Source organism: Staurois parvus, unplaced genomic scaffold (genome assembly GCF_062004578.1).
Source record: "Staurois parvus isolate SC_StPar_1 unplaced genomic scaffold, SC_StPar_1.0 ptg000893l, whole genome shotgun sequence".
Lineage (NCBI taxonomy): Eukaryota > Metazoa > Chordata > Amphibia > Anura > Ranidae > Staurois > Staurois parvus.
In genome coordinates this window covers 21,327-48,992 of record NW_028318689.1, presented here as the reverse complement: position 1 = coordinate 48,992, position 27,666 = coordinate 21,327, and the positions used below count along the sequence as shown (strand labels likewise).

The following is a 27,666-nucleotide window of genomic DNA, read 5'->3' as shown; positions in this document are numbered from 1 at the left end:
ATGCACTTTCATCCTGAACTCTATAATTTCTATGTTGAAGTCATTATCCTGAAACCAAAGGAGCATCAAGTAGTTGCGGTGATCTTCTCTAACCCTGAAACAGTAAAACATCTGCTGCACACCGGTAGCAACTGCAACCTGCTCTTTGCGGAAACGTATGAGGACACCAAGCAGTGTATTATTCAAATCAGAGCACGTCATTCAATGAGATACCGTCATACTGAGCACTAGAATCAACAACTACTCTGCCTTGGTTTTTGAAGGTGATAGATTGGTGGGTACCAAATCTCTTCACCAGGTTTAAGTGGTGGAGTAGGTTCTGCTTGGTCATGGTCAAAGATCTTTTGCATAAAGTTAGCAAAATGTTCTTTCATTTCAGGTTTTCTTGCAAAGGAGCACTGTAGAACGAAGTATCTCTTCTGTTCTTGCTCCCTGTTGTTTGGTAGTCTAGGGCATGGTGAGCAAAAGTGTTGGGGTGCTACCCAGTGGATTGTGACATCCACAAACATCTCGGTTTCAACTACATCAAGGAACATATGCTCTTCAATGGACATAGCAGGTCTTTCATCATTTGGAGTTCTAGTGAACACATTGTCACCTAAACTGCCCACACTATGAGCTGTGGTCCCTGGATGGCATAATGAGGCTATAATGAGGGTAGGGAATGAAAGGTGCCAAACCAGCCTGGGGTATGAGATGTAATGGTGGCATTCCCAGCTGCAATCGAGGGGTGACAGCTGTCTGATTGCCTGGATGATGTTGGGAAAGCGGGTGGACATGACGCATTTCAAGGGACTACACCCTCTTTTTCAATTGAATTGGTGAAAATGTGAGCTTTAAATAGCCAACAAGGTGGGAAGGTGGAGGAGAATCAGAGGGGAGGGGAGGAATAAGACCAAGCCACTGCTTGCTCTTCTCGCCGTCTGACAGGTGCATGTACAACTGCAAACAATAAAAACAAGAAAAATTCAGTAAAAAATAATGGATGATGCAAAGAAAAAATATTGAAAGGTGAAATCTGTCCAGATCATTTGAAACAACTATGGATCAGATAATACACAAATTATAAACCAAAAAAATTTAACTAAAAAATATTACAAAAATAATTATAAATATAAAACCACCAAGAACTAAAAAAGGATTGATAGTAACATTTTTTAAAAAAAAGGCTTTTATTAGAATAGATGAAAAGTGGCAATCAAAGAGAGAATATTGCAAAGATATATGAAAACAAAAATTGAAGATAAAAATGATTAACAAAGGATATAAGAAGAAAAATGTAACAGGACAAGATAAATAATTAAACAAAAATGTGTGTGAATAGATGCATGCGGGCAGCTACACACAGAATCATATATGTAAATTGTGGGGAGAACCATGACTATAATGAACCTATAAATGAAACCCAACTCACAATAACATGTCATAGAAAAAGACTAGAAAATCCAACAATAATAAAACAAAACAGAAAGCCGACAGGCATAATGGTAAAAAACTAGGTAAACCAGAAATATTAATGAGGGTAACCGGGTGAGGGAAACAGGCATACTACAAAATAGTCTACACTCATGCTCCTCATGCAGACCCTCTGGTGATAAAGTGTTGAGATAGTAAATTCTGAAGTTTTCTCTGCAGCAAAGGGTATGAAACCTCTGCCGCAGAGTAACAGGGGGTACTGTCCACTTCAATCTCCAGTGTTCACCAAAACATTCCCAGCCCATGTAAAGGAGACTGCAGACACAAGAGAGACAGTAGATGACAAAATCTGTGGAACAGGAGAAAAAGCAACCGATTGGATACGTTTTGCCCTTAACGTCAATGAAACTTTTTTTTTGTGATGATTGACAAATTTACACATTTTGCATTTTAGTTTCTTACACCCAAGCCTCCCCCACAATATTGTCAAGAATTGTGAGAAGATGGGATATGGGCTTCTAGGTAGATGGTAATTCGCTCGGAGCAATCCTGCTTTTCACTTTGGGGGCTTTTCTGTAGACAGATTTGGGTCTGCTGGGAAGCTTAGGGTGCTCCAACAGGATCTCCCAATGTCAGGCAATGATCTTCTCCATCTGTCTAAACCAAGAATGGAATTGAGTTATAAATTTAATGTCGGACCCAGAGGTGATCTCTTTTTTTTACAACACTGGCGTAAGAAGTAGAACATGCCTTGAAAGATTTTTACTGAAGAGCAGGATCAAAACCCTTGTCAAGAAATCTCTCTTTTAGAACCTGACCCTGGGAAAATTAATCTCGGTCCCATGTACAGTTCCTCTGAAATCAGCTGAACTATCCCCTGGGATTATTGTATGCCAACCTCGGGTGGTGGCAGCTCTGGTAATACAGGTAAGAGTTACCTGAGGTGGGATTGCAGTGAGTCTTATTATTGCAATACTGCACAAAGGGTTCAATTGTGGAGGGTAGGCTGTCCCATATGATGATAATGTCATCAATATACCATCCGTAAAGGACAATATGGGTGGCAAAGGGATTGTTCCTCCAGATTCGGGACTCTTCCCAGCAACCAAGGGTAAGATTGGTGTAGCAGGGTGAAAAGGATGTGCCCAGTGCCATGCCCCATATTTGGAGGAAGAAGTCACCTTGGAAAAAGAAATAATTGTGCTCCAAACAAAAACAAGTACCCTCCATGATGACCCAAGCCTGCGCAGGATGCAAATTGGACTCCTTGGGGAGAAAAAACTAAGGACTATAAGGCCAACTCTATAAGGAATGGAAGTGTACAATGATTGGACATAAAGGGATAATCAGAGGTAGGTGGAATAGTAGTTCCTCAAAATGTCTACGATTTGCTACAAATCTTTAACATATGAAGGCAATGATTTTGCAACAGGCTGAAGGAAACAATTGATGTATTGAAAGAGCTTGCTGGTAATGCTCTTCATGCAAGTTACAATGGGTCAGCCTGGTGGGCATAGGGGATTCTTATGCACCTTCAGTAGGTGATATAAATGGGGGGGCTTAAAAAATTCCCTATACATAAACATCTATTCACCTTTGTTTATGACTTTATCAGACAGAGTTGAATCTAAGAGGGATTTTAGCTCCATCTGGTAACCAGGTAGGGGTTCACGGGGAAGCCTAAGGTAGGTGGAGTCATCTGAAAGTAACCAAGTAGCTTTGGCAAGATAATCCAATTGGTCTTGAAGGACTTTACGGCCTTCTTTGTCCTATGATAACATCATGATTATCAGTAAGGGATCCAAGGGCTTTTTTTTGGAGCCCAGTGAGATTGTGGATGTTGGAACTATAAGAATGTACAGCAGACCATAATTGCAAAATATCCGAGAAGGTGACATGATAAAATGTGTCGATGAATGACCCTTTAACATGAACAGGATTGAAGGTAGACAGAGAATGGAGGTCATTATGTACTATGGGGAGTCTCCAAAAAATCTAAGGAAGTGGGGTAATCAGCTTGACTCAAAAAAGGTGAATCAGAGCACAAACTCTCTAGTACAGTATATGTAAAATAGACTCATCCAGGAGAAGGTTCAGCCCTGGAAGCACAAGTTTTTGGGCTCATGTACACTGCAGCTGATAAACTCACGTTTAGGGGCTGTTCTGCGTTTTTTTCAGCAGCCCCTGAACTCTCCCTAATGTTCTCCTATGTGTCTGTGTACACATCTTCATTTACAGTCATTTACAGGCATTTGAGTTTAAAGTCGCTTTTTTGAACGCAGAAAACTTGCGTTCAACAGTCGATTTTATCAGCGTTTCAAACGCAAAATGCTTGTAAACGTGAGAAATCGCGTTTATAAGCATTTGCAAATTTTTTTAAACTCTTCCAGTTCCTGATGCTGTCCAGAGCCTTTTTTCATCATGAAAAATGCATTCAAAGCATTTTCAAGGTACTCAGATAGACAAAACACTGAACACAGGATGTTCCTACCAAGCTTGTCACACATTGTAATGACCATTCACACCTCAGACCTCTCCCACCCTTGGAAACAAAAGATATGTTAATGACCATTCACACCTCAGACCTCTCCCACCCTTGGAAACAAAAGATATGTTAATGACCTATTCACACCTCAGACCTCTCCCACCCTTGGAAACAAAAGATATGTTAATGACCTATTCACACCTCAGACCTCTCCCACCCTTGGAAACAAAAGATATGTTATTGACCATTCACACGTCAGATCTCTCCCACCCTTGGAAACAAAAGATATGTTAATGACCATTCACACCTCAGACCTCTCCCACCCTTGGAAACAAAAGATATGTTAATGACCATTCACACCTCAAATTCCTCATGAAGACCCCCTGCCAGGTGACCTTAATGACTCCCTCCAGGAGGCACCTGTCCCACCCTTGGAAACAAAAGAAATGTTAATGAGCAACTCACACCTCAGCTAATCTTAGCACATACTGCTGTCTCTGCTTCTACTCTCTGTATTTCCCTGAAACAGTCTGAAATGGTTACTAATTTACCACTTTTCAGTGCATTCTGGGCATTTGGGAGGTTCTCCTGTGCTTATATTTAAAAAACGCTTCTAAACGCAAACACGCATAAACACACATAAACACATTATGCAAACGCGGCTAAACAGATGGTTTTTAACTTACGTTTTCCAGCAGTCAGTTTCCATCGTTCAGAAGTGTCCCGTGTACATGGGGCCTTAAGGATTGATTATTCTTTGATAAAATAATACCTTTTTTAAAGTTAGCTTGCATACAAACATTTAAAGATCACAAAACAGTGTAAATAAATTGGGTAGACAGGTGGGGGCAAAACTGAAGCCTTCTTTTAACAGTGATGTTTCATGGGGAGTAAAATATGGGAGGAAAGATTAAAATTTACTGTGCCAGAAGTGGAGGAGTCACCTGTTTTAATCTTTTTAATCTTCCCACCTTGTCTCCCTCTCCCCTGTCTTTTCCTTTGGAGTTTCTTATGGGGCAACAAGGTGGGGTCTGTACTAAAAAGGAGGGGTAAGGGAAAGCAGAAAAGATGGAAGCTTGTTCCTCATTCATACTGCACGGGGAACAGGAGGGGTAGAATCTTTCATGTGATTATTGAGGGACTCAGCATGGTGAGGAGTGATGGCCACTCCCTCATCAGTGGGGGTATCTTGGACCAATGAAGGGCAGCTGATATTCTCAGGGTGGCTAGACGGGTCAGTGGAGGAAGTGGTATAAAGGAGTGTACCTGGGTAGTGTAGTCCGAGAGACAATATTTCCACTGTGAGAAACCAAATAATGTTTATGCCTACTGGGTCTTTGGGTCGAAGATTATCCGGGTACTCTCTGATGGGAAAGAAAAGCATGGAAATGCAAATGTTAAGCCTTAGATGGAAATTGAAGACTCATTGAAGACTTTTATAATATTTTTTATTTACATTTTTTTGGCTATTTAATCCCATAGGCTGGTTGGGTGCTTTGTCAGTCCCTGTCCATTGCAATGATAGCATTGAGGAAGGGGGCGCAGAAGTCGCCAACTGTCTACAGAGTCAATAGCTAAAGACCTCCAAACTTGGTGTGGTCTTCAGATGAGCACAACAACAGTGCGTAGAGAGCTTCATGGAATGGGTTTCCATGGCCGAGCAGCTGCATCCAAGCCTTACATCACCAAGTGCAATGCAAAGCGTCGGATGCCGTGGTGTAAAGCACGCCGCCACTGGACTCTAGAGCAGTGGAGACGTTTTCCCTGGAGCAAAGAAGCATGCTTCTCTGTCTAGCAATCCAATGGACGTGGCTGGGTTTGGTGGTTGCCAGGAGAATGGTACTTGCCTGACTGCATTGTTTTTCAGGGTTTGGTTTGGCCTCCTAGTTCCAGTGAATGAAACTCTTAAGGCATCAGCATACCAAGACATTTTGGACAATTTCATGCTGCCAACTTTGTGGGAGGAGTTTGGGGATTTCCCCTTCCTGTTTCAACATGACTGTGCAAAGCAAGGTCCATAAAGGCATGGAGGAGCCAGTCTGGGGTCGAGGAACTTGACTGTCCTGCACAGAGTCCTGACCTCAACCCCATAGAACACCTTTGGGATGAATTAGAGCAGAGACTGCAAGCCAGGCCCCCTCCCCCGACATCAGTGCCTGACCTGACAAATGTGCTTCTGGAAGAATGGTCCAACCTTCCCATAGACACCCTCCTAAACCTTGTGGACGGCCTTCCCAGAAGAGTTGAAGCTGTTATAGCTGCAGAGGGCGGGGCCAACTCACTATTGAACCCTACGGACTAAGACTGGGGGGCCATTAAAGTTCATGTGTGTGGAAAGGCCGGCACCCCAATACTTCTGGCAATATGGTGTATGTGCAATTGCTTGACTTTAGGAGCTTTATGAAATGCCATATTCTATTCATATTCTATATCCCAGATCTCAAGTACTCTGCATTCTTGTTGTTTTTTTTCTTCTGCTTTCAGAGGAGCCATGATATCAGTGTCAGGATCCAGTGCTGCTGTCAGTGATAATGAGGTGGGAGAAGAGGAAGAATTCAATGGAGTCTATGAGAGACTTAGCCAAGTTGTTTTCAGATGTCCGTATAGAAAATTGTGGTTGTTGGCTTTGTGTGTGACCCCCTGCACATCTGACACCCACAACTCTGCTCACCCCTGTGCTATGACTATGAGGAATTATACATTTGAGTACAAGTATTCTCAGGATGGAGACATCATTATTGGAGGGATATTCGCTGTTCATGCTGCAGTGTCTCAGTTGAATCGGGACAGAAGTCTTATTAACAATTACATGTGTTCAGCGTAAGTGAAATATGAAGTGCAAAGCTTTCAATATGATCTACAGGGATGTATCTTTAGGAGATATGTGTGATAATGTGCAGGACTCATTGGGGGGGGTTACTAAAGCTGGATCAGTCAGAATCTGGTGCAACTGTGCATTGTAGCCAATCAGCTTCTAACTTCAGCTTGTTCAGTTAAGCTTTGACAATAAGATGATTTTCCCCAATTGTATATAATACTTAGGGCTCATTATAGCTAACATGTGTACCCTGGGGCTACGCCGGGACCCTCTTTGTGGATGTAAGTGGGACCTTGGGGATCTTATTCACATGCTATGGCGGTGCCCAAAACATCATCGATATTGGGAGGAGGTGGTCAATTTAGTGTGTCAAAGTAACTTAATTCTAGACCCTAAGCAATGCCTCTTGGGTGTTTTTTATGTTGTTACTCAAAATACATTTATATTAGAAGCCCTCTCCAAGAAATCAGAAACTCCTCCTACTATGGAGGATTGGAAGCAGAATATGGGAACCATTTTTCGATTTAATTTGATGGCGCAATCACTGACAGGGTCTTCCTCTTGCATATCTCTATAACCTGTCACAAATGTCACTAGTCCTCGGCATTCATAGGCGCTGACACTGCTGCCAGCACAGTTAGCAGAGCTCCTCCTCCTCACACAGCAGATAGCTAATGAGTGGGGCAAAAACCCACATTTAGAGTGGAGTCTAACCTGTGAGCAGTGCAGCTGCTGTAGCCAGGTTTGCACTGACACTCAAGAGCAGGTTGTATCTGGGAGGACCTAGGGAGCCCTATGTGGAAATGCAGAAAGGAAGAGCTCAGAGCATGGAGAACAGTATCAATAGCAGCCTAGGGGGGGGCATGATTGAAAACTGGGGGGGTACAGGCCACCCCAGCACCCCCTAGATCCTTTCCTGGTGCCCAACATATAGCCCAAGGCCTGCTTGCCATGTGGTCTCTCAACCAACCCCAACAGCCAACCCCAACCAACCCCAACAATGAGCATTGGGAGTGTTGATTTTGTAATGGGCCTGTAATGGCGGTGATCTCTAGCATTCTCATGCATCATATCCCCAGAAGGGATACGGTTGGCATTGAGTCTTCTGATATCTTGTATCGACAAGCCCTCTTCTATGTCAAAGAAATGTAGGAATGATTGAATTTTACTTTGTGACTCACATAGCAATGTAGAGGGCCACGTAGAGGGCCACCAATCTCACCTAGGCCTACCCTGATGCAGTCAAAACGTGTTCTACAGTTTGCTATAGAAACTTTCTGCTTCAGTCCCTGTAGACTCACACAGAACTAACGCGGACCCGTTTCCTGCAGGGTTTACCACAGAGAATACAGACATCTGCTGACTTTTATATTTGCTATCAATGAGATGAACCGCACTCCAAATATTCTGCCCAATGTGACTCTGGGATATCATGTGTACGATTCTTGTGGATGTGTGATTAAAACTATAAAAGATGTTCTACAGATATTGTCTGGACATACAAAGGAAGCTCCAAATTATTCCTGCATGGAGCAGGGTACCTTGGCTGGGTTCGTTGGAGATCTCGGTTCTGACACCACTCTCCAAATGGCACAGCTGCTGAATCTGTATGGTCACACCCAGGTAAGGAAAGCAGAATTTTCTATTTTATACAAGGCCAGGACAGCTAGCCATCTTATGCAGGGGGGTATTACCACAAGGCAAACAAGGCATTTGCCTAGGGCGGCATATCTCAAGGAGGGCAGCACTGCCCCTTAGAAGAAGGGACACGCGTGGCATGGGGACCTGGTGGGTTCCGAGATAGGCTGAGGGTTTCATGACGGTGTATGCACAGCCCGACTGTGAAGGTGAGTGTCTTTCTCTCTCTCGCCATGGGGGATGGTGGCTGGTGTATGGGGAGCAGTGGTAGTGGAAGGCTCTCTTGGGTGGCAGGCAGGGGTGTTGTTGGTCAAAGGCTCTCTCTGAGGGGGGAGCCGATGTTTGTGTTGTCTAGGGCAGCACAAAACCTCTATACACCACTGATCTTATGGGGTGCTGGAGCAAAAGGGATTGAAAAGCCAAACCTTTGTAAAGTACTAAATTGTCCTACAAATGCTGTGTTGTCTTGTAATGTACACAACCAATCCTCCTTGCACCCGGCATGTGATATCTACGTGACTGAAATCCTACAGTTAGATGAATCCAGCTCACCAAACTTCACACTTCATTTTCTCTGAGACATCAATGTTATTGTTAGCATAGCGATTATTCCAATGATACCATCTCCTCTTCCTCTTTCTGTTGGGGTACCCCAAGTCTTTGTATTTGGGCTCCTCCTCTTCTTTCTCTGTACCTCCTCCCTGGGCCAGTTGATAGCCTCCCATGGCTTCCAATAGCACCCCTATGCTGATGACACCCAGATCTATCTCTCTATTCATCAACTCACAACCTCCATCTCCTCCCACATCACAAATGTACTGACTGACATATCAGTATGGATGTCACACCACTTCCTCAAACTCAGTCTTTCTAAAACTGAGCTTGTAATATTTCCTCCCCCCCGATCACCCCCCAATGACTTTACTACTGAGACCAACGGCACAACCATTGGTCCCTCCACACATGCCAGGGTGCTTGGTGTAATCCTAGACTACGACCTCTCCTTCAGCCCCGCGTCCAATCACTGACTAAATCTTCCCACCTTAACCTCCGCAACATTTCCAGAATTCGCCCCTTCCTGACTAATGACACCACAAAGCAGCTTATTCCCTCCCTGGTTATATCCCGCCTTGACTACTGCAACTCCCTCCTCACTGGCCTACCCCTACACAGGCTATCCCCCCTTCAGTCTATTATGAATGATGCTGCTAGACCTATACACCTTACCAACCAATCAGCGACTGCTGCCCCTCTCTGCCAATCCCTTCACTGGCCTCCACTAACCCAACGTATAAAAATACTAACCATAACATACAAGGCCATCCACAACATCGCCCCGGCTACATCGCCAACCTCATCTGCATATATTGCACAAGCCACCCTCTCTGCTCCTCCCAGTACCTCCTGCTCTTCAGTTACCTCCTCTCACACTCACCTTCAGGACTTCTCCAGAGCCTCTCCCGTCCTCTGGAACTCCCTGCCCTAGTATATCTGGTTAGCTCCTACCCTGTCTGCCTTTAGATGATCCTTGAAAACTCACTTATTAAGGGAAGCCTACCCCACCCCCACCTAAAAACTGTACAGGAGTCACCACCATCAGTTCATCCCCCGCAGCTATCACCTTTTTGTACCACCTTCCCCTACCTTTAGATTGTAAGCTCCATGAGTCGGGCCCTCCTATTCCTTCTGTATTGAACTGTATGGTAATTGTACTGCCCCCCTTATATTGTAAAGCGCTGCGCAAACTGTTGTTGCCATATAAATCCTGAAATATAAATAATAATAATAATAATAATAATAATATATAAGACTACTACTATCTACTACTAATACTACTACAACTACTGCTACTAATATAATATTATAATACTACTACTAATAATAATAATATAATAAAATAATACTACTACTAATAATAATAATATATAATAGTACTACTACTACTGCTACTCATAATAATAATAATAATAATAATAATAATAATAATAAAATACTACTACTATCTAATACTAATACTAACACTACTACTACGGTGGTGCTACTACTACTACTACTAATAATAATAATGATAATAACAATATCACGGTGCTACTATTACTTATAATAATAATATAATACTACTACCACCTAATACTAATACTACGGTGCTACTACTAATAATAATAATAAAAATAATAATATATACTACTACTACTACTAATACTACTAATACTACTACTACTAATATCTAATACTAACACTACTACTACAGTGCTGCTACTACTACTACTAATAATAATATCTAATACTACTACTACTAATATCTAATACTACTACTACTACTACTACTAATAATAATAATATCTACTACTACTACTACTATCCAATACTACTACTACTAATAATAATAATTATAATATCTACTACTACTAATATCTAATACTACTACTATCCAATACTACTACTACTAATAATAATAATTATAATATCTACTACTACTACTACTACTACTACTACTAATATCTAATACTACTACTATCCAATACTACTACTACTACTAATAATAATATCTAATACTACTACTACTACTACTACTACTAATAATAATATCTAATACTACTACTACTACTACTACTAATAATAATAATATCTAATACTACTACTACTATCCAATACTACTACTACTACTAATAATAATAATATCTAATACTACTACTACTATCCAATACTACTACTACTACTAATAATAATATCTAATACTACTACTACTACTACTAATAATAATAATAATAATAATATCTAATACTACTACTACTATCCAATACTACTACTACTAATAATAATAATATCTACTACTACTACTACTACTACTACTACTACTACTACTAATAATAATAATAATAATATCTAATACTACTACTACTATCCAATACTACTACTACTACTAATAATAATATCTAATACTACTACTACTACTACTATCTAATACTACTACTACTACTACTACTACTACTACTAATAATATCTAATACTACTACTAATAATAATATTATAATAATATAATACTACTACTACTAACATCTACTACTACTACTACTAATATCTACTACTACTACTACTACTACTACTACTACTACTACTACTACTAATATCTAATACTACTACTACTACTACTACTACTACTACTACTACTACTAATATAATAATATAATACTACTACTACTACTACTACTACTACTAATAATAATATAATAATATACTACTACTACTACTACTACTGCTACTACTACTACTAATATAATAATATAATACTACTACTACTACTACTACTAATATAATAATATAATACTACTACTACTACTAATATAATAATATAATACTACTACTACTACTACTACTACTACTACTAATATAATACTACTACTACTACTACTACTACTACTACTACTACTACTAATAATAATAATAATAATATAATAATATACTACTACTACTACTACTACTAATATAATAATATAATACTAATACTACTACTACTAATATAATAATATAATACTACTACTACTACTAACATCTACTACTACTACTACTACTACTACTACTACTACTAATATCTACTACTACTACTACTATCTAATTCTACTACTACTACTAATATCTACTACTACTACTACTACTACTACTATCTAATTCTACTACTACTACTACTACTAATATCTACTACTACTACTACTACTACTACTATCTAATTCTACTACTACTACTAATATCTACTACTACTACTACTACTACTATCTAATTCTACTACTACTACTACTACTAATATCTACTACTACTACTACTACTATCTAATTCTACTACTACTACTAATATCTACTACTACTACTACTATCTAATTCTACTACTACTACTACTACTAATATCTACTACTACTACTACTACTACTATCTAATTCTACTACTACTACTAATATCTACTACTACTACTACTACTACTACTACTACTACTAATATAATAATATAATACTACTACTACTACTAATATAATAATATAATACTACTACTACTACTACTACTACTACTACTACTAATAATAATAATAATAATATAATAATATACTACTACTACTACTACTACTACTACTACTACTAATATAATAATATAATACTACTACTACTACTACTACTACTACTACTACTACTACTAATAATAATAATATAATAATATACTACTACTACTACTACTACTACTACTACTAATATCTAATACTACTACTATCCAATACTACTACTACTAATAATAATAATATCTAATACTACTACTACTACTACTACTAATAATAATAATATCTAATACTACTACTACTACTAATAATAATAATATCTAATACTACTACTACTATCCAATACTACTACTACTACTAATAATAATAATATCTAATACTACTACTACTATCCAATACTACTACTACTACTAATAATAATATCTAATACTACTACTACTACTACTACTAATAATAATAATAATATCTAATACTACTACTACTATCCAATACTACTACTACTAATAATAATAATATCTACTACTACTACTACTACTACTACTACTACTACTAATAATAATAATAATATCTAATACTACTACTACTATCCAATACTACTACTACTACTAATAATAATATCTAATACTACTACTACTACTACTATCTAATACTACTACTACTACTACTACTACTACTACTAATAATATCTAATACTACTACTACTAATAATATTATAATAATATAATACTACTACTACTAACATCTACTACTACTACTACTAATATCTACTACTACTACTACTACTACTACTACTACTACTACTAATATCTAATACTACTACTACTACTACTACTACTACTACTACTACTAATATAATAATATAATACTACTACTACTACTACTACTACTACTAATAATAATAATATAATAATATACTACTACTACTACTACTACTGCTACTACTACTACTAATATAATAATATAATACTACTACTACTACTACTACTAATATAATAATATAATACTACTACTACTACTAATATAATAATATAATACTACTACTACTACTACTACTACTAATATAATACTACTACTACTACTACTACTACTACTACTACTAATAATAATAATAATAATAATAATAATATAATAATATACTACTACTACTACTACTACTACTACTAATATAATAATATAATACTAATACTACTACTACTACTACTACTACTAATATAATAATATAATACTACTACTACTACTAACATCTACTACTACTACTACTACTACTACTACTACTACTAATATCTACTACTACTACTACTATCTAATTCTACTACTACTACTAATATCTACTACTACTACTACTACTACTACTATCTAATTCTACTACTACTACTACTACTAATATCTACTACTACTACTACTACTACTACTATCTAATTCTACTACTACTACTAATATCTACTACTACTACTACTACTATCTAATTCTACTACTACTACTACTACTACTAATATCTACTACTACTACTACTACTATCTAATTCTACTACTACTACTAATATCTACTACTACTACTACTATCTAATTCTACTACTACTACTACTACTAATATCTACTACTACTACTACTACTACTATCTAATTCTACTACTACTACTAATATCTACTACTACTACTACTACTACTACTACTACTAATATAATAATATAATACTACTACTACTACTAATATAATAATATAATACTACTACTACTACTACTACTACTACTACTACTAATAATAATAATAATATAATAATATACTACTACTACTACTACTACTACTACTAATATAATAATATAATACTACTACTACTACTAATATAATAATATAATACTACTACTACTACTACTACTACTACTAATAATAATAATAATATAATAATATACTACTACTACTACTACTACTACTACTACTAATATAATAATATAATACTACTACTACTACTACTACTACTACTACTACTAATAATAATAATATAATAATATACTACTACTACTACTACTACTACTACTACTAATATAATAATATAATACTACTACTACTACTACTACTACTAATATAATAATATAATACTACTACTACTACTAACATCTACTACTACTACTACTACTACTACTACTACTACTACTACTAATATCTACTACTACTACTACTATCTAATTCTACTACTACTACTAATATCTACTACTACTACTACTACTACTATCTAATTCTACTACTACTACTACTACTAATATCTACTACTACTACTACTACTACTATCTAATTCTACTACTACTACTAATATCTACTACTACTACTACTATCTAATTCTACTACTACTACTACTACTAATATCTACTACTACTACTACTACTACTACTATCTAATTCTACTACTACTACTAATATCTACTACTACTACTACTATCTAATTCTACTACTACTACTACTACTACTAATATCTACTACTACTACTACTACTACTATCTAATTCTACTACTACTACTACTACTACTACTACTAATATCTACTACTACTACTACTACTACTATCTAATTCTACTACTACTACTAATATCTACTACTACTACTACTATCTAATTCTACTACTACTACTACTACTACTACTAATATCTACTACTACTACTACTACTACTACTACTACTAATATAATAATATAATACTACTACTACTACTACTACTACTAATATAATAATATAATACTACTACTACTACTAACATCTACTACTACTACTACTACTACTACTACTACTACTACTACTAATATCTACTACTACTACTACTATCTAATTCTACTACTACTACTAATATCTACTACTACTACTACTACTAATATCTACTACTACTACTACTACTACTACTACTACTAATATCTACTACTACTACTACTACTACTATCTAATTCTACTACTACTACTAATAATAATAATACTATGATTTTCCTGTGCTTATGTATTTTATGTCTTCATGTTAGGACCATGGCATGCATCTTTTCTATACAAAGAATTTATATTCTCATTCCAGCAGCATTTTTCTTTATGTTATAACAAGCTATGTATCTTCTTAAATTCACAAAAAAAAGTCAGGAAAACCCCAGAAGCACAAGTTAGGTAATATACAGCATGGGTGTCCAACCTTTTGACTCTCTTGGGCCACATTGGAAGAAAAGGAATTGTCTTGGGTCACATATAAAAACCACTAACAATAAGAAGAGCTGATGAGCAGGAAAAGTCGGGCAGGAAAAGTCGGGCAGGAAACGTCGGGCAGGAAAAGTCGGGCAGGAAACATCGGGCAGGAAAAGTCGGGCAGGAAACGTCGGGCAGGAAAAGTCGGGCAGGAAAAGTCGGGCAGGAAAAGTCGGGCAGGAAAAGTCGGGCAGGAAACGTCGGGCAGATCACTATAAAAATAAAAAAGGGCAACATAAAACAAGTGCAATTTTTGACGCTGTTACAAATACTCAGATAGCTGGAGTGTTGTAGATAAAGGATCCGTTGGCATTACACCGTGGCCAGCAAGGAAGTAAACCTAACATACAATAATCCCTTTAGGGGGACCCGGGGGAGAGGGCGGGGGAGGGTATACAGGGGCCGGTGCTACAGTCACATGGCACACTCTGAATGTGGGTGTCAAATGTTCCATGTTACCAAAGGTGAACTGACCCTTTCACTGAGAAACGCAATGGAACCTCATGGGATTAGTATTTTGTTCATATGCAGATGAAAGGGAGACCTTTATTCAGCCGTTTATGTCAACTTCAACAACTTTATTGATGTTTTTTCTGCTCTTTTCTATTGAACCCTTTATTGCCATCAATTAGCCCCTTATCAGCCATAGCTGGTATAGCTGGGGACGTGGGTTACGGGTTGAGAAGTGAATCGTCAAAATTGGGTGGGAGGAAATGTTCTACCCAGGGGTTCCAAATCTTCTTAAATTTGGGGATGGAATCTGAGATAGTGGCTTCTATTTTTGTGTGAATCATCTCCTGAGTGACCCCGTTCATGACTGCAGTTGTGCTCAGCGAGGGGGATTTCCAAGATTTAGCGATTACCTGCTTGGCTGCAGTAGTGACTTGAAGGATGATTTGAAATGTGCTTTTGTGACGTCCGGTGGTCGCAGGTTGAGCAGCGCCACCAATGGTTTCGGCTGAAGGGCCATGGCTCTAAGTGTGGAAATTATTTTAAAAACATCCACCCAAAAAGCTCGGACAGTTGGGCAATCCCACCACGTATGAAAAAATGTGCCCAGGTCTGTGCAGCCTCTGAAGCAAGCTGAGGGGTAGTCAGGAGTATATTTGGCAATTCTAGCCAGGACTAGGTACCAGCGGGTCAGAACTTTGTAATTGCTCTCCAGGGCCACAATGTTTTGCGACAACTCTTTGGTATTGGACCAAATGAGGTCCCAACCCGAAGAGTCAATTCGCCGGCCCAGGTCCGCTTCCCATTTATATGTGTGTGAGGGTAACGAAGATGCTGTTGAGGTCGTGAAGAGGGAATATAAATAAGATATGAGGCCCCGCCTATGGGGGTCCCTGAAACATGCTCGCTCAAGAGGGGACAAAGTGGATATTGGGCTGGCAGCCATTATGTACGGTGCAAAGAAATGTTTCAGCCAGGGGCGGACTGACCACTCGGAAACTCGGGGACTGCCTGAGGGCCCGGGGTCAGTAGGGGGCTCCATGAGATGTCACAAAAATAGAACCAAAAACAGGCCACCTAAAATGACACGAATAACTGGTGTCATTGTCATATCTCCGACTCACTTGTATAAGTGTGGATCAAAAAACCCAGAAAATGCATACTAAACAATATGGTAGAGTGACAAGAGCACCCCAACCTGAAAAAAGAAGGTTACTAAATGATCCACGCGGAGTAATATGAATTCAAAGAAATTCAAACAATACTTTATTTGATCACGTAGATCATAAGGAGGTTAAACATGAGCACGGTGAACATGTCAAACAAATAAAATCATGTTAAAAAACACTAGGCGTCTTACTAGAGTAGGGGTGCTCTGGTCACACTACCATATTGTTTAGGCTCCATGAGATGCCCCTGGTACCTTTTTCATAGGCTTTTTTGAATTTGGGCAAGGACACAGGGGCCCCATGATCCCCTATTGCTCAGGGGCCTCATGAGTTGTCAGTCCGTCCCTGGTTTCAACTGCAGGAGGAAAAGTGCCCCATCATTGGTGTCAGTGGGAGGAATAGTGCCCCATCATTGGTGTCAGTGGGAGGAATAGTGCCCCATCATTGGTGTCAGTGGAAGGAATAGTGCCTCATCATTGGTATCAGTGGGAGGAATAGTGCCTCATCATTGGTATCAGTGGGAGGAATAGTGCCCCATCATTGGTGTCAGGGGGAGGAATAGTGCTCCATCATTGGTATCAGTGGGAGGAATAGTGCCCCATCATTGGTATCAGTGGGAGGAATAGTGCCCCATCATTGGTGTCAGTGGGAGGAATAGTGCCCCATCATTGGTATCAGTGGGAGGAATAGTGCCCCATCATTGGTGTCAGTGGGAGGAATAGTGCCCCATCATTGGTATCAGTGGCAGGAATAGTGCCTCGTCATTGGTGTCAGTGGGAGGAATAGTATCCCATCATTAGTGTCAGTGGGAGGAATAGTGCCCCATCATTGGTGTCAGTGGGAGGAATAGCACCCCATCATTGGTGTCAGTGGGAGGAATAGCACCCCATCATTGGTGTCAGTGGGAGGAATAGCGCCCCTTCATTGGTGTCAGTGGGAGGAATAGCGCCCCATCATTGGTGTCAGTGGGAGGAATAGTGCCCCATCGTTGGTGTCAGTGGGGGGGGGGGATAGTGCCACATCGTTGGTGTCAGTGGGAGGAATAGTGCCCCATCATTGGTGTCAGTGGGAGGAATAGTGCCCCATCATTGGTGTCAGTGGGAGGAATAGTGCCCCATCATTGGTGTCAGTGGGAGGAATAGTGCCCCATCATTGGTGTCAGTGGAGGAATAGTGTCCCATCATTGGTATCAGTGGCAGGAATAGTATCCCATCATTAGTGTCAGTGGGAGGAATAGTGCCCCATCATTGGTATCAGTGGGAGGAATAGTGCCCCATCATTGGTATCAGTGGCAGGAATAGTGCCTCGTCATTGGTGTCAGTGGGAGGAATAGTATCCCATCATTAGTGTCAGTGGGAGGAATAGTGCCCCATCATTGGTGTCAGTGGGAGGAATAGTGCCCCATCATTGGTATCAGTGGGAGGAATAGTGCCCCATCATTGGTGTCAGTGGGAGGAATAGTGCCCCATCATTGGTATCAGTGGCAGGAATAGTGCCTCGTCATTGGTGTCAGTGGGAGGAATAGTGCCCCATCATTGGTGTCAGTGGGAGGAATAGCACCCCATCATTGGTGTCAGTGGGAGGAATAGCACCCCATCATTGGTGTCAGTGGGAGGAATAGCGCCCCTTCATTGGTGTCAGTGGGAGGAATAGCGCCCCATCATTGGTGTCAGTGGGAGGAATAGTGCCCCATCGTTGGTGTCAGTGGGGGGGGGGGGATAGTGCCACATCGTTGGTGTCAGTAGGGGAGGAGGAATAGTGCCTCATCATTGATGTCAGTGTGGAGGAGGAATAGTGCCTCATCGTTGGTGTCAGTGGGGGAGGAATAGTGCCTCATCGTTAGTGTGAGTGGGGGAGGAATAGCGCCTCATCATTGGTGTCAGTGGGAGGAATAGCGCCCCATCATTGGTGTCAGTGGGAGGAATAGCGCCCCATCATTGGTGTCAGTGGGAGGAATAGCGCCCCATCATTGGTATCGGTGGGGGGGAATAGTGCCTCATCTTTGGTGTCAGAGGGAGGAATAGTGCCCCATCATTGGTGTCAGTGGGAGGAATAGTGTCCCATCATTGGTGTCAGTGGGGGGAGGAGGAATAGTGCCCTATCATTGGTGTCAGTGGGAGGAATAGCACCCCATCATTGGTGTCAGTGGGAGGAATAGCGCCTCATCATTGGTGTCAGTGGGAAGAATAGTGTCCCATCATTGGTGTCAGTGGGAGGAATAGCACCCCATCATTGGTGTCAGTGGGAGGAATAGCGCCCCATCATTGGTGTCAGTGGCAGGAATTGCACACCATCATTGGTATCAGTGGCAGGAATTGCACACCATCATTGGTATCAGTGGCGGGAAAAGTGCCCCATCGTTGGTGTCAGTGGGAAGAATAGTGTCCCATCATTGGTGTCAGTGGGGGGGGGGAATAGTGCCCCATCGCTGGTGTCAGTAGGGGAGGAACAGTGCCTCATCCATGGTGTCAGTAGGGGAGGAACAGTGCCTCATCATTGATGTCAGTGTGGAGGAGGAATAGTGCCTCATCGTTGGTGTCAGTGGGAGGAATAGTGCCTCATCGTTGGTGTCAGTGGGGGAGGAATAGTGCCCTATCGTTGGTGTCAGTGGGGAGGAGGAATAGTGTCCCATTGTTGGTGTCAGTGGGGAGGAGGAATAGTGCCCCATTGTTGGTGTCAGTGGGGAGGAGGAATAGTGCCCCATCGTTGGTGTCAGTGGGAGGAATAGTGCCCCATCGTTGGTGTCAGTGGGAGGAATAGTGCCCCATCGTTGGTGTCAGTGTGGAGGAGGAATAGTGCCCCATCGTTGGTGTCAGTGGGGGAGGAATAGTGCCTCATCCATGGTGTCAGTGGGGGAGGAATAGCGCCAAGAGTGTTACAGCATGGTGCTGCTGCACACTTACTGGCCGCTCCCTCACTCAATTTTCGCGGGGCCGCTCGGCTCCGTCTCCTCGCCGGTGATTGGTCGCCTGTGTGCCTTTCCAGTGCTGGCGCCCAATCACTGGTAAAGAGGCGGAGCCGAGCAGCCGCGCAACCATCGAGCGGCTGAACTGAATGAAGGAGCAGCCACGCTTCCTGGACCGGATCGTCGTGGGACCGGAGCCAGGTAAGGTACAGCAGCCCCCTGCCCGCCCCTGTACTTAGTGTCCCTTCCATTGGAGGAGGAGGGGGGCGGCACCGCGCCGCCCCTCGAAAAAGTGCCGCCCTGACACCGGCTCGCCGTATACCGGCGTATAAGACGACTCCCGACTTTTCAGAAGATTTTCATGGGTTAAAAAGTCGTCTTATACGCTGGAAAATACGGTATTTTATGACAAAATCTATTTTTGACCCCCAGAAAAAATATTTTAACCTACCGCTTATAGATTAGTTGTAGATGATAGCGCAGAGAACAAGGATTTCTATTTGTTGCTCACCAAACCTTTTGCTAAATAAAATATTTTCAAAGGGTTTCTTCTGTTTGTTTTGTTGTTAACCACTTCCCTCCCGGCCAATAGCCGAATGGCGGCTGGGAAAACGCTCTAGATTTCCGGGGTGGACGCCATTTGCGCAGTCTTCGCGCTTGCAGAGCCGCGCAGCGGCACGATCTGTCACTGGCCGTGTACCTCGGACACGGACAATGACAGATCTTAGTACCGGCCCCCATTGCCGGTACCATGTGACCTGCTGTGACCAATCACAGCAGGTCACATGACAGTTGTATACAATGGATGGCTTCATTTATGCCATCCATTGTATACTAGTGTCTATCTGTGAATGGTCACAGCAGGTCACATGCACATGTCATGTGATTAGCTGTGGCCAAATCACAGCTAAGCACAAAAAAAAACAAAAAAAAAACCTGAATTATTCGATGTCATTCAGGTAAATGATTGCTTATAGCAAAGTAATTCTTTGCTATAAGCAATCATTTGTACAGCTTGTATAACATGGAAATTTGCTGTCCCCTCAAAATAACTCAACACACCGCCATTAATGTCTAGACCGCTGGCAACAAAAGTAAGTCCACCCCTAAGTGAGAAGGTCCAAATTGGGCCCAAAGTGTCAATATTTTGTGTGGCCGCCATTATTTTCCAGCACTGCCTTCACCCTCTTGGGCATGGAGATCACCAGAGCTTCACAGGTTGCCACTGGAGTCCTCTTCCACTCCTCCATGACGTCATCACGCAGCTGGTGTATGTTAGAGACCTTGTGCTCCTCCACCTTCCATTTGAGGATGCCCCACAGATGCTCAATAGGGTTTAGGTCTGGAGACATGCTTGGCCAGTCCATCACCTTTACCTTCAGCTTCATTAGCAAGGAGGTGGTGTTCTTAGCGGTGTGTTGGGGTCGTTATGTTGGAATACTGCCCTGCTGCCCAGTCTCTGAGGGGAGGGGATCATGCTCTGCTTCAGTATGTCACAGTACATGTTGGCATTCATGGTTCCCTCAATGAACTGTAGCCCCCCAGTGCCGGAAGCACTCATGCAGCCCCAGACCATGACACTCCCACCACCATGCGGCCCCAGACCATGACACCCCCACCACCATGCGGCCCCAGACCATGACACCCCCACCACCATGCGGCCCCAGACCATGACACTCCCACCACCATGCAGCCCCAGACCATGACACTCCCACCACCATGCGGCCCCAGACCATGACACCCCCACCACCATGCGGCCCCGGACCATGACACCCCCACCACCATGCGGCCCCAGACCATGACACCCCCACCACCATGCGGCCCCAGACCATGACACTCCCACCACCATGCAGCCCCAGACCATGACACTCCCACCACCATGCGGCCCCAGACCATGACACCCCCACCACCATGCGGCCCCAGACCATGACACTCCCACCACCATGCAGCCCCAGACCATGACACTCCCACCACCATGCAGCCCCAGACCATGACACTCCCACCACCATGCAGCCCCAGACCATGACACCCCCACCACCATGCAGCCCCAGACCATGACACTCCCACCACCATGCAGCCCCAGACCATGACACTCCCACCACCATGGGACCCCAGACCATGACACTCCCACCACCATGCAGCCCCAGACCATGACACTCCCACCACCATGCAGCCCCAGACCATGACACTCCCACCACCATGGGACCCCAGACCATGACACTCCCACCACCATGGGGCCCTAGACCATGACACTCCCACCACCATGGGGCCCCAGACTATGACACTCCCACCACCATGGGGCCCCAGACCATGACACTCCCACCACCATGCTTGACTGTAGGCAAGACACGCTTGTCTTTGTACTCCTCCCCTGGTTGCCACCACACGCTTTACACAGTATATGTATATATAAAAAATATATTTAGAAATATATTGAATACGGCCAAAATTGTAGTATTTCAAATATATGTCAATATATTTGGGAAGAATATTTTTAAATTATATTTTTCTTCCATGTGGGAGACACAGGGCTCTGTACTGTCATTCGTTAAGCTGATCAGCAGGTCCCGGCCATAAATCATTGTGTATGTGTAATATAGTAAAAAAAATTAATTATATATATATATACACACACACATACATACATACATATACACATACACACACACACACACACATATATACACACATATATACACACATATATACACACACACACACACACTATATATATAAATTTATTTTTTTAAATATATATTTACTGTATGTTGAAATGCATTTTTTATATATTTCTAAATATATGAAAATATTTTTAGAAATACATTTTCAAATATACTGTATGTCTTTAAAAATACATTTAATCTACATCTTTGGGACACATTTACAAATATATGTTAAAATTACTTTTTTTTATATTTTTATAAAAATGTTAAGACTATATTTAAAAAAATATATATTTTGAACAATATTTTTCATATATTTTGTAATATATAAAAGCGCATTTCAACATACAGTAAATATATATTCAATATATAAAAAAATAATATATATATATATATATATATATTTTTTTTTTAAATATATAGAATACGGACGAAATTGTAGTATTTCAAACGTATGTCAATATATTTGGGAAGAATGTTTTTAAAAAGTATTTAAAATATATTTTTCTTCAATGTGAGTAGAGCCACAACCTGTTGACCTTCAATAACCCAACCTTAGGCTGGCCATACACTATACAATTTTCTGTCCAATTTCCTTTAGATTTACTTTCAACTATGTAGTGCAAGAGCCGGCCTAATTGGTTACAATTGAAAGTGTTGTTTAGGTTTGACCTCATTATATGGTTTTTGGTAAATCTAAACCAAAAATCTCGAGAATTGTATAATGTATGGCCATCGTTAATCACAGACTCACACACGAGTCATCCACAATGATTTTGCCTGTAGCACTATCCTATTAGCGCACTAGAGGGCGCTACGTCTAATTAAAAGAACTAAAACATTTGAAAGCTTAGAATGTCTGTAGGATGAGGTTGCTCGTTACTAAACAGACAATTTTCTTTCTTTGTAGATTAGTTATGGAGCGAGAGACACTTTACTGAGTGATAGAAGAACGTATCCAACCTTTTTCCGGACAATTCCGGATGATGAGCTGAAATATTTGGCCATAGCGAAGTTACTGGAAAGGTTGAGGTGGAACTGGGTTGGGATCCTCACATCTGATGATGAATACGGAGAGAGGGAGATCCAACAACTCGGAAAACATTTATCCAATCGTGGAATTTGTATCGAATTCAAGATTCTGATGACTAAAGAGAATTGTATTAAAATTCCTTTAGAGCTGCAGACCTCAACCACAGAAGTCCTTATTATTTGTGGCTCAGTCACTATGCCTTATTACAAGTTTTTATTGAGGAACGCCCATTATTACACGGTGAAAACATTCATTGTACCAGATTCTTGGTCAACGAGCGCACCATTTTTTAATTTCTTTAACTGCAGCTTGGTGTTTACGTACTTCCATTTCAACATCAAAGGATTGCAGAAATATTTTGATAGTTGTAAGCCATCCAGCCGCCCAGATGACCCATTGATGGAAGATATTCTCATATCTGAATATGGATGCTTTTCAAAAAACCGCATTAAAAATTCTCTGATTCCACGCACGACTAGGAGGCCTCTTAAGAAATGCAATCTGGAGAGACTTTCATTGAATTTAAAGTTTTCCGATAATAAGACACCTTTTAGAGTTTTTTCTGCAGTCTATATTTTGGCTCGAGCCTTGCATGACATGTATTCCTCTTTAAAAATAAACAACAAAAAAGCTAAAATAGATTTACACAGAATAAAGTACAAGGTGAGTGCGAGAGAATACAAAAAAGTAGAAGACCATTGTCCATTGTCCAAAAAAGTAGAAGACCATTGTCCAAAAAAAGTAGAAGACCATTTTCCATAAAAAGTAGAAGACCATTTTCCATAAAAAGTAGAAGACCATTGTCCAAAATAAGTAGAAGACCATTGTCCATTGTCCAAAAAAGTAGAAGACCATTGTCCATTGTCCAAAAAAGTAGAAGACCATTGTCCATTGTCCAAAAAAGTAGAAGACTATTGTCCAAAGAAGTAGAAGACCATTGTCCAAAAAAAGTAGAAGACCATTGTCCATTGTCCAAAAAAGTAGAAGACCATTGTCCAAAAAAGTAGAAGACCATTAGAGAGACTTTCATTGAATTTAAAGTTTTCCGATAATAAGACACCTTTTAGAGTTTTTTCTGCAGTCTATATTTTGGCTTGAGCCTTGCATGACATGTATTCCTCTTTAAAAATAAACAACAAAAAAGCTAGTCCAAAAAAGTAGAAGACTATTGTCCAAAAAAGTAGAAGACCATTGTCCAAAAAAGTAGAAGACCATTGTCCAAAAAAAGTAGAAGACCATTGTTCACAGTCCAAAAAAGTAGAAGACCATTGTCCAAAAAAGTAGAAGACCATTGTCCATTGTCCAAAAAATTAGAAGACCATTGTCCAAAAAAAGTAGAAGACCATTGTCCAAAAAAAGTAGAAGACCATTGTCCAAAAAAGTAGAAGACCATTAGAGAGACTTTCATTGAATTTAAAGTTTTCAGATAATAAGACACATTTTAGAGTTTTTTCTGCAGTCTATATTTTGGCGCGAGCCTTGCATGACATGTATTCCTCTTTAAAAATAAACAACAAAAAAGCTAGTCCAAAAAAGTAGAAGACTATTGTCCATTGTCCAAAAACGTAGAAGACCATTGTCCATTGTCCAAAAAAGTAGAAGACTGTTGTCCAAAAAAGTAGAAGACCATTGTCCATTGTCCAAAAAAGTAGAAGACCATTGTCCATTGTCCAAAAAAGTAGAAGACCATTGGAGAGACTTTCATTGAATTTAAAGTTTTCTGTAAATAAGACACATTTTAGAGTTTTTTCTGCAGTCTATATTTTGGCTCGAGCCTTGCATGACATGTATTCCTCTTTAAAAATAAACAACAAAAAAGCTAAAATAGTCCAAAAACATAGAAGACTATTGTCCAATTAAAAGTAGAAGACCATTGTCCAATTAAAAGTAGAAGACCATTGTCCAAAAAAAGTAGAAGACCATTGTCCAAAAAAAGTAGAAGACCATTGTCCACTGTCCATAAAAAGTAGAAGACCATTGTCCAATTAAAAGTAGAAGACCATTGTCCAAAAAAAGTAGAAGACCATTGTCCAAAAAAAGTAGAAGACCATTGTCCACTGTCCATAAAAAGTAGAAGACCATTGTCCAAAAAAAGTAGAAGACCATTGTCCACTGTCCATAAAAAGTAGAAGACCATTGTCCAAAAAAAGTAGAAGACCATTGTCCACTGTCCATAAAAAGTAGAAGACCATTGTCCATTGTCCAAAAAAGTAGAAGACCATTGTCCATAAAAGTAGATGACCATTGTCCATTGTCCAAAAAAGTAGAAGATCATTGTCCATTGTCCAAAAAAGTAGAAGACCATTGTCCAAAAAAAGTAGAAGTCCATTGTCCAAAAAAGTAGAAGACCATTGTCCAATTAAAAGTAAAAGACCATTGTCCAAAAAAGTAGAAGACCATTGTCCAAAAAAAGTAGACCTTTGTCCATTGTCCAAAAGAATAGAAGACCATTGTCCATTGTCCAAAGACCACTAGTAATAAGAAAACTGAAGTATGACAAAAAGAAGGTAGCGCTACACCCGTAGGAATACTGTCCAGGTTCCTCCACAAACCTTTCCCTGCAGCCAGGCACTCAGCACATTCACTTCAATGGCCAGTCTAGGGAGGTTGTTTTTATGTTTTTTTATTTTTTTGGAGAACTTGGATAGGGTTGAGGGGAATTAGGTGGAATTCTCCAAAGACAAGAACTATGTGCAAACGAGGGCTTAGATATTCTTCAGGCCAAGCTATAAAAGTTAGGGACTTTAGATTGTACACTGCTGGAGGGTTAGGGACTGATGTGAATGTTTAATTATTACACGGTGAAAACATTTATTGTATCAGATTCTTGGTCATTGAGCGCACCATTTTTTTATTTCGTTAACTGCAGCCTGAGGTTTATATATGTAAACCCACATGGAAGAAAAATGTATTTGAAATATATTTTTAAAATATTCTTCCCAAATATTTTGACATAAATTTGAAATACTACAAATATGTTGATTGTAATCAATATATTTCAAAATATATTTCAAGAAATAAAAAAAAAAAAATATATATATATATATATATATATACACTGTATGTTGAAATGCGTTTTTATTACAAAATATATGAACAATTTTTAGAAACATACATTCCCAAATATACTGTATGTCTTTAAAAATATATTTAATCAACATTTTTGGAATGCATTTACAAATATGTGTAAACATATATGATAAAATGACTTTTTTATATGTTAAAAAAATGTGAAGAATATATTTTAAAAAAATATACATTTTAAAAATATTTTTTATATGTTTTGCAATATACAGTGGGGCAAAAAAGTATTTAGTCCGCCACCAATTGTACAAGTTCTCCCACTTACAGAGATGAGAGAGGCCTGTAATTGGCATCATAGGGAGACCTCAACTATGAGAGACAAAATGAGAAAACAAATCCAGACAATCACATTGGCTGATCTGGAAAGAATTTATTTGCAAATTATGGTGGAAAATAAGTATTTGGTCACCTACAAACAAGCAAGATTTCTGGCTCTCACAGACCTGTACCTTCTTCTTTAAGAGGCTCCTCTGTCCTGCACTCATTACCTGTATCAGTGGCACCTGTTTGAACTTGTTATCAGAATAAAAGACACCTGTCCACAACCTCAAACAGTCACACTCCAAACTCCACTATGGTGAAGACCAAAGAGCTGTCGAAGGACACCAGAAACAAAATCGTAGACCTGCACCAGGCTGGGAAGACTGAATCTGCAATAGGCAAGCAGCTTGGTGTGAACAAATCAACTGTGGGAGCAATAATTAGAGAATGGAAGACATACAAGACCACTGATAATCTCCCTCGATCTGGGGCTCC

General features: G+C 40.0%; 1 protein-coding gene across 1 annotated transcript; it reads left to right on the top strand.

Moving 5' to 3' along the window:
* LOC149442376 (extracellular calcium-sensing receptor-like) lies at window positions 1–26,664 on the top strand. Its single transcript, XM_089656168.1, has 5 exons — window positions 1–155; window positions 6,386–6,721; window positions 8,051–8,342; window positions 23,704–24,513; window positions 26,650–26,664. Exons 1-5 carry the CDS (start codon window positions 1–3, stop codon window positions 26,662–26,664), a joined length of 1,608 nt encoding a protein of 535 aa, XP_089512294.1.
* Window positions 26,665–27,666: the final 1,002 nt, after the last annotated feature.